General features: G+C 27.1%; 1 protein-coding gene across 2 annotated transcripts in view; it reads left to right on the top strand.

Moving 5' to 3' along the window:
• Nucleotides 1-1,193: 1,193 nt before the first annotated feature.
• The window catches only part of LOC136071915 (transmembrane protein 107-like), a 19,913-nt gene continuing 9,042 nt past the window's right edge, over nucleotides 1,194-12,064 (top strand). The window contains exons 1-3 of one of the 2 annotated variants that reach the window (XM_065797727.1): nucleotides 1,194-1,335; nucleotides 3,983-4,089; nucleotides 9,675-9,742. In XM_065797727.1, the coding sequence (XP_065653799.1) occupies nucleotides 4,003-4,089; nucleotides 9,675-9,742 (155 nt within the window). In that variant the 5' untranslated portion in view covers nucleotides 1,194-1,335; nucleotides 3,983-4,002. Of the gene's footprint in view, nucleotides 1,336-2,231; nucleotides 2,344-3,982; nucleotides 4,090-9,674; nucleotides 9,743-12,064 lie in introns of those variants that run through there. The other variant, XM_065797728.1, reaches the window with a different exon arrangement.

Here is a 12,064-nt window from a genome sequence, read left to right as displayed (position 1 = left end):
CCTCAGTCGATGTAGCAGCAATCCCTTGCATGTTATCCATAAATTAGTCAATGAAGCAGCACTTTCCTACGTTTCTCCCTAAACCACTAATATATCTGGTCTTCGTCACGGCTGTTTTAAAGCGAGTTTACGGCTTCTTGTTTTTTTTTAAAAATCAATAGGTGTTACTAAAACTTTTTAAACTTTTAAAACATTAAATACAATTTTGTTCTGTAAAAAGAATATAAACACCAATAAAATGTTTTACCATATGACATTAAATGTATGATTAAAAATTTTATTCGATTTTAGATAAAATTGTTAAATGATATGCTTGGCTAAATTTTAGTAATTTTTTGTCACTTTTTATCAAAAAAAAATTGAAAAAGTATATTTTAGATATTTAATATTAAATATACACATTGTAAGACCACTTTAACTTAAAAAGAAATTTATTTGAACCTAATTTTTAACTGAAACAGACAATATTTATGTCAGTAAAGCAAATCGCTATTTTTTTACTCGTAAAATATGAAAGGTCGTGTGATTGTTTTAAAATGTAAACAAAAATTTACGCATAAAAATAGAAAAAATGTTGTAAACCAGCCAAGTTTGAAGACATATGGCCTGACAGCTAAAGATACAGAAAATAATTTTTTAATTTTCATATGTAGGATTAAAGGATTGCAATTTCGATAGTTTGGTGCCCTTTGCAAAAAAATTACGATTTTGATTTAATAGTGATTAAATTAAAAATAGAAATGCATTACAAACTAACTTTTCTTCAAAATATAAGCAAAGGGCACCAAAAATCATATAGAACTGACATTTATTGATAGGTGTTCCAAATTTCAGATTGTCAGACCATCTTAGTTGTCCTAAGCCACGTTTTTCGTAAATATCGCAAAAAACAGGAAAGTGATGACAAATCTTGTCATCGTTTTTATATTGAGTGAAGCCGTCGCGTTTTTTTGAAAAATCAAAACCTCATTTAGAGTCGTAGTATCTTGCCCTTTCCGAAATATATAGCATGAAAATTAAAATAAATTAAAAATAAAAAAATCTTAAAAAAAAAACTGTCAGTTTAGTTACTTTAGAAATATATTTTAATATAAATATATTAAAACTCAATTTATTTTGCATTGAACTCTGTTATAACTCTAAAAGAATTTTTTTTCTCGAATAAACCATCTGTAGGATGATATCAACTTTATAAGAAGAAAATTTTCTTAACATTTTGTACTTTGTTTCTGTTAGTCCTTTACAAATCTATCACATAATAAAAGTATATTTAACTTTGGTACTTTTAACGCTAAGTATTTTAGATAAAAGTTTTTGTTTGGAGGCATTTTCCATGTAAGAGTTGACGTTATTAAATTTAGTTCATATTTTATTTTAATTCATATTTTATTCAAATTATATTTTGTTTAATGTCTAATTTAAATAAATGTAAATAATTTCCGAGGGTATTAAAGGGTAAATGATTTACTATTAATAATTGAAGTTAAAGGGTTAATAATTCCCAAACCTAAATTTAAAAAATTAAGTTTGGAAACTTTTTTATAATTTTAGATTGTCCTAAAATGTCCTAAATTCCACACAAATTTGCACTAAAATGTCATAGAGAACCTGTAAAAATTGTCCCAAAATCATAAAATTTATCATAAAATTTAGTTTTCAATATCTAATTCAAGATCTAATATTGAAACAAAATTTTCTAAATTGAAAATCCAAAAATCCCATGACTTTGCAAAGTTTTATAATTGTCTCTTTGAATTTCATTTTCTGCACAAAAAACTACAAATCTTTTAATTTTCTTTTAATTTTTAACTCAAAATTTTTTTTTTTTTTTTCCTTTTTTTTTTTTTTTTTTTGATAAAACATAAAATTCATATACATTGTACCAGAAAATGGCCAGCTATATTTTTCTTTTTTTGATTGTATGTATGTAGGTATGAATGGATTCATGCATAAATCTATACATACATTCATACATACATACATACATACATACATACATACATACATACATACATACATACATACATACATACATACATACATTAATAAATACATACATTCATACTTTCAATAAGTGATTATTTTATGTGCTTGGAACAACATATTTCTTAATTTGAGAAATGTTGTTTTGTCACATACATTAAATCAGAATAGTTATTTTATTATTTATCAGAATAGTTTACTATTAAGCTGTAAATGAACAAACAATGCAAAGATATATAAACCATCAAGTGTAAACTTTAGTTTTTTTTATGAAGATAACTGTGAAGTCTTCCTTTAAACAGCGCTCACTTCATAATTATAGTTTCTGTTGAAATTGATTGGCTGATACAACTGAGTTAGGTAGTTTGTTCTATTTTGATGCTAATCTATTTGTAAAGAAATTGTTTCAGGATTTACAGTTGCTGACAAATTTTTTGTCAATTCTTAATTTATGTTCATGAATACCGGGTGCTGGTCCTTTTTGACCTTGATTAAGGTTGTTAAGGGTTACTAAATCTATTCCAATAGCTATTTTAGAAAACTCAAAGCATCTGCTCTGGTTCTTATGTCTTCTAATGTTGTGATATTTAAAATTTTGCAGCCTAGTATTGTAATCATAAGTTTGAATATTCGAAACCAATTTTGTAGCTTTCTGTTGAACTTTTTCAATGTCTCAATATTGTATTTATAATGCGGATTCCAAAGTTCAATAGAGTATCAATACTTGAGATGCTATTTAACATATCCTTTGCAAATTATATCAAACATATTTTTGAGAAAAATATATATAACACTGATAAACAAATAAAATTTTATTGTGCATATCTTGTTAACTAGGTGGTTTTTTAAAACAAATTAAATATGCTGATTTCAAATATGCAAACCATTTTTCACCATCACGTCAAGTTGTAAAGATATTTGGGTTCAAATCTTTAGTATTTAAGGTAAAGTCCCTAATATTGTCGAAAAAAAAGTTATTCAAAAGTATGTCAACCTGGGTCTCAAAAGAAGCGTATTTTCATAGAGATTTTAGAAAAGATAAATATTTTTACTTAAAATTTATTGACAAAAAAAATTATGTGAAAAAATGCTAAAGACTTTTAAAAAAATTATAACAAAATGTTTCTTAGCAATAATACAAAAAATACTTATTTTTATTACAAACAAATACCATTTTTAAAATCTCTATGAAAATACGCTTCTTTTGAGACCCAGTTTGACATACTTTTGAATAACTTTTTTTTCGACAATATTAGGGACTTTACCTTAGATACTAAAGATTTGAACCCAAATATCTTTACAACTTGACGTGATGGTGAAAAATGGTTTGCATATTTGAAATCAGCATATTTAATTTGTTTTAAAAAACCACCTAGTTAACAAGATATGCACAATAAAATTTTATTTGTTTATCAGTGTAATTTGTCTGAATATTTTTAATCAAATCAAAAAATTTAAAATTTTAAAAACCACACATTCTTCAACATTTAAAAAACAACATGAGTTCAAAGTTTTCTCCAATTGCTTAAGAATAATGGATTTCACTAAAAATTAACGTCAAAAATAATAAAAAATGTTTGTAATGATTTTAGCAAGCAATTTTAGGATAAGCCACACTAGTTATGAAACTTTTGCAAGAACAACAGGAAAAAACTGATGTAAATTGGTTTTAAATGACTCTGGTTTGTTTGCTAAATATTTCGCCTATAGACGACTTAAACATTTTATGATGAATAGATTTTCAAAAAGTTTCATATATAAGAATTTAAATTTTGTAATTTTATATTTTACAAATGATGAGCTATGTCATTCAAAACATGTCTAGTAATTTACACAGTATATTTACATAGTAAAATGAACATTATGTTATAAATGAATATGGTGTATTTATTTATAATAATTATAATATTAATTATTATTATTGTTATTATTATAATTATTTGTTAACTATCTAAAAATGCCAAATGTTACAAAAATTAATAGTTAAAATTTATTTTAGGTATCACAGAATGTAATAAAATGAATGCTGCTGGAAGTTTTATTCCTGTTCGTTTCTTGGCTTTGATATCTCATTTTGTGATTTTAGTTACCGTGTTTTGGTCATTAGTAAGCTTTCTCTAAGATGTTATTAAAATTTAAAATAATTATTTGTTAAATTTTTAAAATAACTAAGTTTAAATATTTAAAATAACAGTTATATATTTAACAAATTGTTTTTAGCCAATACTTCACAGCCATGCTGAATCAGATTTTAGTTTGATGAAATGACATAGGGTTGCGTCATACCTTTTTGGATTTGTTAGAACCATACCATTCAGGGAAAGCTAGTGTGAAAAATTATAAGACTACTCTTTAAAAGAAATTTGGATATAAATAGAGGTCAAAATGGGTCCCAGACTTTGGCACCCCTCTGTTCGTTTCTGAGATCCAACCTGTTTTATATCTTATATTAAATAATATAACTAGTTATTAGTTGCCCCCTCTAGAGGACCCAAAGACAATCCGAGGGGCACCAAAGTTCACCTATTTTGACTCCTGTGCATATAATTATTGTTAAACTTTATAAATAAGTTTATAAATAATGAATAATATATTTTGTTTAATAATTCTGAAACAACAAAAGCAAAATATCAAAAATAACTTACTCAATCAAGTCAAGTATTTTTACATTGAAAAATACAAAAAAGACATACAAGTATTTTAATACTAAGCATAAGTTTTGTACTGAACAATAGTTTAATACTTAACAGTACTTTTATACAAAACAGACCGCAACTCATCATTACCACATGTGTAGTTAAACTTCTTAATTGAGCATATTTTTATTTTATTTGTTTTAATTTTTAAAACTGAAGTATAATTAACAATGCTTGTAAGAAATGTTAAATGGCATTTATTAAGGAACCTATATACTATAATAGTCAACGTTTATATTTGTAATATATTACGCTATATTTGTAGAGAAGGTTTGAAACATTTTTTAAAGAATTATTATATGGTATATAATTCTGTATATTTTAAGTAAAATATAAAGTAGGTTTTCTTTGTGTTCTTAAATTATTTTGTTTTTCTAGATAGAATGAGTTTATTTAAACAGACCTGTTCTCATGAGGAAAACAGGGAAAAAGTGAGTTTATGCTGTGCCAAAAAAACAAATAAACCTAACAATATTAATTTACTGTGGATTAAAAGTTTATTGAATTTTAAATACAACATTAAAAATTCATTCTACCCTAAAGCTATTTGCAAATCTTGCAAAAGCAGCATAGGAAGAGAAAAAGTACCTTCTTTACATGTAAAGTAGAATAAAATGAAAATACCAGTTTGAGCTAGAAGTGTTTTTGTATGTAAATGCAAAATATCTATTATAAGGTCTTCTTAAGGAAGACCTAAAAAATTTCAAAATGGGACGTAAATGTAATGAACAGCCTCGAGTTAATAGTCTAACTTGTCAAACTTGCTATTCAATTATTAGCAAAGGAATTACCTACAAATGTTCTTTAGATATACTTAAATGTAATGTAATGCAAAAGCTTGCAAATGATGTCAAGACAATTGAGCAAATAGCTTAATAAGCTTATGCTGTAATAAAAGCTAAAATAGACAAAAAAGGTAAATCAATACTTGCTACGAGTGGTAAAAAAGTTTATGTTACACTTAAGTGAAACATCGATGATACTAGTTATACACAACAATTGTGTATAAACAGTATTGTTGACATACAATCAACTTTAGAATTAAGTAACACAAAAATTTTAAAGCTAGCAAAAGATTCAAAGCACAAAACAGAAAAATTGTAAAATGGATTTAACATAGTTTGTTAAGCAGAATTTTAACATTGTGATTTGTCTTTGGTACATTTGATACAAGTGCTATAATAAATGATGTTTTCACACATCCTTCCTAGAAGTTCGATGATTTAATTTCTCCTTCTGTTTTTAATTGTTTCACTTGGATTTGATACAATATTTAAACAAACCTAAATAATTTATAATAAATTACACTTGTTAAATTTTTTATTAAAAACTTAAGTGGCATATTATTAAATCAATTTACCTTAAGGTAATTTGATTTAATAATGTGCCACTTTATTAAATCAAGCATCATTTTTTATAGCACTTGTATCAAATGTACCAGAGACAAATCATAATGTTAAATTCTGCTTAACAAACTATGTTTGTATAAAGTAAACTTTATTCACATGGCAGGCATCAAACTCTCTGCGGTATGTCTCCAAGTTCCATGGCAACTCACCTGTGTTATATTTGTAATGGAATAAAGCAGAGGTTTTTAAAAATGATTACACTGAGCTACGAACACTTGAGTCACTACAGGGGCTATTCTAGACCATTTTTTGCACTAAGATTTAGCAGTAAATCAAGCAGATCAAAGAAAATTAGAGCAAAAGATTATTTTAACTGTATTAATGAAGTTCTTTTAATTAGTGATGATAATGACCTAGTTGTTAGTTAGTTAATCATCTTTCTACTCCAGAACTTCATTTGATGGAAGGGGCAACTAACCATATCTTTAAAACCATAAACAAATTAGCTGATCCAGTACCATTAAAAAAGATCAAAAATTATTTAAATATTTTAAAATTAATAAGAAATGGGTCATATAATGGTAATGGTTGTCGAAAAATATTTAAAAATTGGGATAAGTACTATAACTTGTTTCCAGTCCTATCAAAACCAATGGCTGAAGCATTAAGGCTTCTGGGTAACCTTATTCACTCTTGTTTCAGTGTAAATCTAAGGGCAATATTTGAAAGAGAATATGTTATTTAAGAATCATTATTCAACCTTGGTAGAAGTGAAATGAAAGTTACTGTGTAGTTACATATCACATTTCAACGTGTAGGTCCTTTTTGTAAAGATAAGGACATTGGATTGGGTTTCTATAGTGAACAAGCAGGGGAAGCTGCTCACTACTCATTTCTAAAGGAAGCATGGGAATGTTTTAAAGTGTCTGATAGCCATCAAAAAACATTTATTTAATGTTTTATAAATATTATTTGAAAATAATGCTATTTTTTCCTTTTAATTTTAAGAACAAAAAAGTGTTTAATATTGGCGCCCCTCAAACTGTTTTTAAGACCCATCTGAGGGGGCATATAACTACTAGTCATATTTTCTGACAAAATGTACAACAATTGCTTGCACACCTGTGGTGGGTCTTGATATCAGTCAAAAGGGCACCAAAGTCTGGGACCTATTTAGCTCCCTGTATAAACCCAAATGTTTTTTAAAAATTAGTTTTATGATTACACAAACTTTCCCTGAATGGAATTGTTCTAACAATTCTAAAAAGTTATGGCACAACCTTAAGTCATTTTATCAAACTAAAATCTGGTTTAGCATGGCTGTGACTTGACTATGCTTATTCAAAAAGTTCCTGTTTTACTTAAATTTTTAATAATTACTTATGTTTGCATATTTGATATTCTTTGGGGCAGTTTTAGTCACATTTGTATATTTTTTATAAATCTTTTTACTACTTTTTTTTTACTTTTCAGAGTGATATAGCTTAAAAGCAACTGAAAAAATTTTAAAGGGAAATAAAAGTTGTATATAAAAATTTATTTAAAAGCTAATTGGTTTTATTCCTATGAATAAAATAAAATGGTAAACTTAAATATTTTCTTAATAATATTAAAAACACTTTAAAGTAGTAAGCCATAGAGTTTATAAGACAAAAGTTTAAGACTTTTACTTGATTTCTTAAAAGCTTTCTTTTACTTTGATGTATTGATTAGGTGCTGCAGGCACTTCAAGAAAAGAAAAAACCTTGCCAACTTTTCTAAGCAACGTAAAAGAAAATGTACTAGATTTTGAATAATTTTTAATTAACATGTTTTTATTGAAGAATTTTTTGTTTTTTTTGAAAAAGTATGTTTGTTTCCTTTTTTTTTTTTGGAGCTGAGATCAGGGTCTATCTTATTTTCGATATTTTCGGAGGTCCAGATTTTTTTCTTCAAACTTTTAGTTTTTCAGGATATCTAAAATGTTTTCCATACATACAAGTTTAGGTATATATTTTTGTAATATATTTGTTTTTTAAGCTTTTTCACTCATCACTCATACAAAAATTATATAAAGTTTTATAAAAGAAACAACTCAGCAAAAATAAGAGGAAATAAGGAAAATATATTCCGAATTTTTTCCGTATATTTTACCCAAACAATTTTCCGGATATTTAAAATATGACTTGGATGATATACAGCTGCGATATACCTCATTGCTTCTACCTCATAGAAATCTTTTAAATACCCCAAAAAATGTTTTATAATTTGGTTGACACTTTTGTTAAAATTATTTTATTTCTTAAGTGAGTTGATAAAGTTTTGTACATGAAAGAATGTCTTGATATATTTCTGTGTACTGCAAATTATGGGGAACTAATTTGTCCTCAACTTAATTTGTCCTCAACTTGAGGAAAAACTTTGTTTTTCCTCAAGTTGAGGACAAATTGCTGCTTAGCTATTCTCAAACAATAGGATGTGTGAATCAAACCACCCTTGAACATAGAGATGTTTTGAAATTCATTTTGTTTATACCATAGGCAGTGGTATCCATACCAACTTTTTTAGTTATAATTAAGAATATACTAAAAAAAAGTTAAGAAAAAGTAGCCTTCCCAACTTTAGTGACCCTCCTGGCCTTGGGGAGGTGAATTAAATAACAAAAAAACTGGCTGACATACATACAATATGCATAACATTAATAAATGCAGAGTTATGCATTTTGGACATATTAACAATCAGTCAATGCATTCAGTCACAATCATACTCTTGATGGATCAACAGTTGAATGAATCCTTGGAATTATTGTTTTTAATGATTTAAAGATCAAATTTCAAGTTCAAGTAGAAGTTTAAATCGCAAACTTCATGGCGAACTCAAAAATGCTTTTTAGGTGCTGCAGACTAGTTATAAAAAAAAACATTACATACATTTGTCTACACATAGACTTATAAGGATAAGGTTAACCTAATACAGTCTTAACTATCTTAACCAGCTGCACCTGTGTCAATATAAAAGAACCTGATGTAGTTAATGCAGCTCTCCTTTTTAAATTTAGATTCTTTTTGAGATTAAAAATTAGATTAAATTTAGATTCTTTTTGTAAATTTAGATTTTTCTGTAAGTTGAACAGGTGAAAAAACAAGTGATTCTTTTCGCTCTGTAAATAAGAAGAAGAATGAAAGAAAATTTTTTTTTGAATAATTTTGCTATACTTATAAATCTTCTTCTTTTTTATCTTTTTTTTGTTCAATTTTCAAGACATTTTAAGACTTTTTTAAACTTGATTCCATATTATATTTTTCTCATTAAAAATATTTCCTTTTTTTTTCATGATAACTACGACAAAAATAATGATGACAAAAATTATCAAAATTTAGTTGATGTAAAATAATTTTTTATTTTAGGTTAATGAATATTGCTGTACTAGTAGTCAAAATATTTTTCAAGCAAATAATAAATATTGATTTGAAAAGTTAGATAATAAAATAGTATATTATCTATTGTTAACAGTTATATAAAAAATTAAGCATAAAAATTAATTAACTTTCTTTAATCCAAGTCCAAAACTTAATAAATATTATAAAACTTTATATATTATGAAACTTTTTATGTTGAAAAATCAATACTTAACATTAAAATGTTTGAAAATGTTTGTTTTTTTAAGGATATCACACTGAAAACATGTTTATTGACAGGCTACACAGATCAAGAATATGCAGATCAAGAAAGAAAGTTTGTTGCATTTTTTTATTTGTAACAATATTATATGTGTATTTTAAATTTTTTTTAAATATTATTGGTCACATGTCCAAGTAAAGTTTAACCCTAATAGATCTGTGTGGTTCCACATGATGCAATTAAATAAAATTGTTTAGAAAATTAGGGAGGTTGGTAACTGTAAACATTTTTGCAAAATTATATATTTTAAGCACCACACATATTTTGTTAATTTCAAGAGTCTATATTTTGATATTTTGTATATTATTAATCTATTTTGTATATTATTAATCTATTTTGTATATTATTAATCTATTTTGTATATTACTGATCTATTTTGTATATTATTAATCTATTTTGTATATTAATAATCTATTTTGTATATTATTAATCTATTTTGTATATTATTAATCTATTTTGTATATTATTAATCTATTTTGTATATTATTAATCTATGGTACATCAATTGAAAATAGATGTATATAATCACCCATAAGTTACTATATGTATGTTTGTGTTCTGTGTGAACTCTGGCGTAGTATTTGCTTTCCCAGAAGTTACGAAATGTATGTTTTGTTTTGTTTGAAACGCTAGTGTAGTGTTAGTCTCCAGTGAAGTGTTAGCAACACGTTAGTTACCAACTAGTGACTACAACTTATAACATACTTTCACCTTAATTTCCAGTACTCCTTTAGATATAATGTTTTTCTTAATGCATATCCAAATTTCCTGTTCAATGTTCCTATTTAGAATAAACTTCTTTTAACTACTTTAAGTCAGTTTCAGGATCATCATGATCACTTTACTACGGGTATCATAAAGTCCAGTACAACCTCATTCATGGGTTTTTGCTTGTGCCTCCTTTATAGTGACTATACACCTCTTCCTGTTATTTTCTAATTAGGGTTTAGCCCTAAAACTGAGTTTAATGGTGTTGAGTCAGGCTAGTAGTAAGGTTGTCTTGTAGTAAGGTTTCTTGAACTCTATAGTAGCTCTCAGAGAGACTGATTCCAGCAACAGCTGTAAAGTATCAGAGTATTAGCAGTGCTATAATGTGCGTGGATGGTGTCCCTTTAAGTGCTTTTGGTCTGCATTTTTGAGGCCACCTAAGCAGCCCTAAAAAATGACTTTTGGTTAATTGTTTGAGGTGCTTTATTTATGATTGCGTCAAGTTCTCCTTAACCTTAAATATTGCCAAAGTACTCAAAAATATTAAACATAAAAGCGATCACTAACACCTAACTGTTTCTTTCTATTTTTTACAAATGTTTGTGTTCTTCAATGTAACTTTTCATCAGTTAAATCTTACCTCTCTTATCAGGCTTACTTGTGAGGCTAGTTTGAATTTGGCTGATAGTTAACTTTATGGTTTGTTTTTCTGACAACTTTAATTACTCCTTTTTGTCTTGTCTCTGACCCTAGCTTGTGTTCAGGATCTCCTTGCTGACTGAGATTCTTTTTCTTGGTTTTTTTTGTGACCTATTGTTAGACATCCAAATCACTCCAGCTTCTGTTGCTAAAGTCTTTACTCAATTAAACTCTTCTCTTGACAACATTCCTGTCTTAGTCTTACAAAAGCGTAAGAACTCTCTTCAACTCTCTTTAAGTTGTTTAATATTCTTGACTGAGTTTTTCTGCCTGCTGGAAAATGACCACTCTGACCTAGAGAGTGACCAGGGTTCCAGTCCTGGATAAAAATGGGAACTTTTTACAAACTTATGCAATGCATTTACTATTTATTAAGTACTGGTATATATGTGTTTTTTTTTAACTAATTCACTTCCGAGCAACCATTATTAAATTATGAGTTACTAGCAAACAAAGGATAGGGTTAAAGCGAAAGGAAACTGTTAACTGAAGACTTAAAAAGTTGTAGGTTGTATGGTCAGGAAAACATGAAAATGAGTGAGAGTTTTAAGTTTTTGTTAATGTGTGAAGAAATAAACTATATGAATAAATAATTTTTATAGCATGGAGATAAAAAAATGCAACTTTGCTGAATGACAAGTTAAATAAGAATAAGTTTTGGTTGATTGAACTAGAGATGATAACTCGTTAGAGCAGCGACCATGATAGTATTTGTAGAAAAAAGAAAGAGATGCAACCTGACAACTATAGGAGAGTGGCTTAAGCTTGGTAGATAAAGCAGGTCTACATTTACAGTGTGCTTTTACACTTTGTCTGAGAGTGAGAGGGTTGTTATTTGGTCAATATAGGAATGTCAACAGTATTGCAATAACTGTTTGCATAAACTGTGTTTTGTTGGAGTTAAAATCCACAACCTGCTGCATGCCTTAAGCTGTTACAGAAGGGAGATCAGATTAAAGATCGGCTTTT

The sequence above is a fragment of the Hydra vulgaris genome, chromosome 05 (assembly GCF_038396675.1).
Source record: "Hydra vulgaris chromosome 05, alternate assembly HydraT2T_AEP".
Taxonomy (NCBI): domain Eukaryota; kingdom Metazoa; phylum Cnidaria; class Hydrozoa; order Anthoathecata; family Hydridae; genus Hydra; species Hydra vulgaris.
This window is presented reverse-complemented; position numbering and strand designations above follow the sequence as displayed.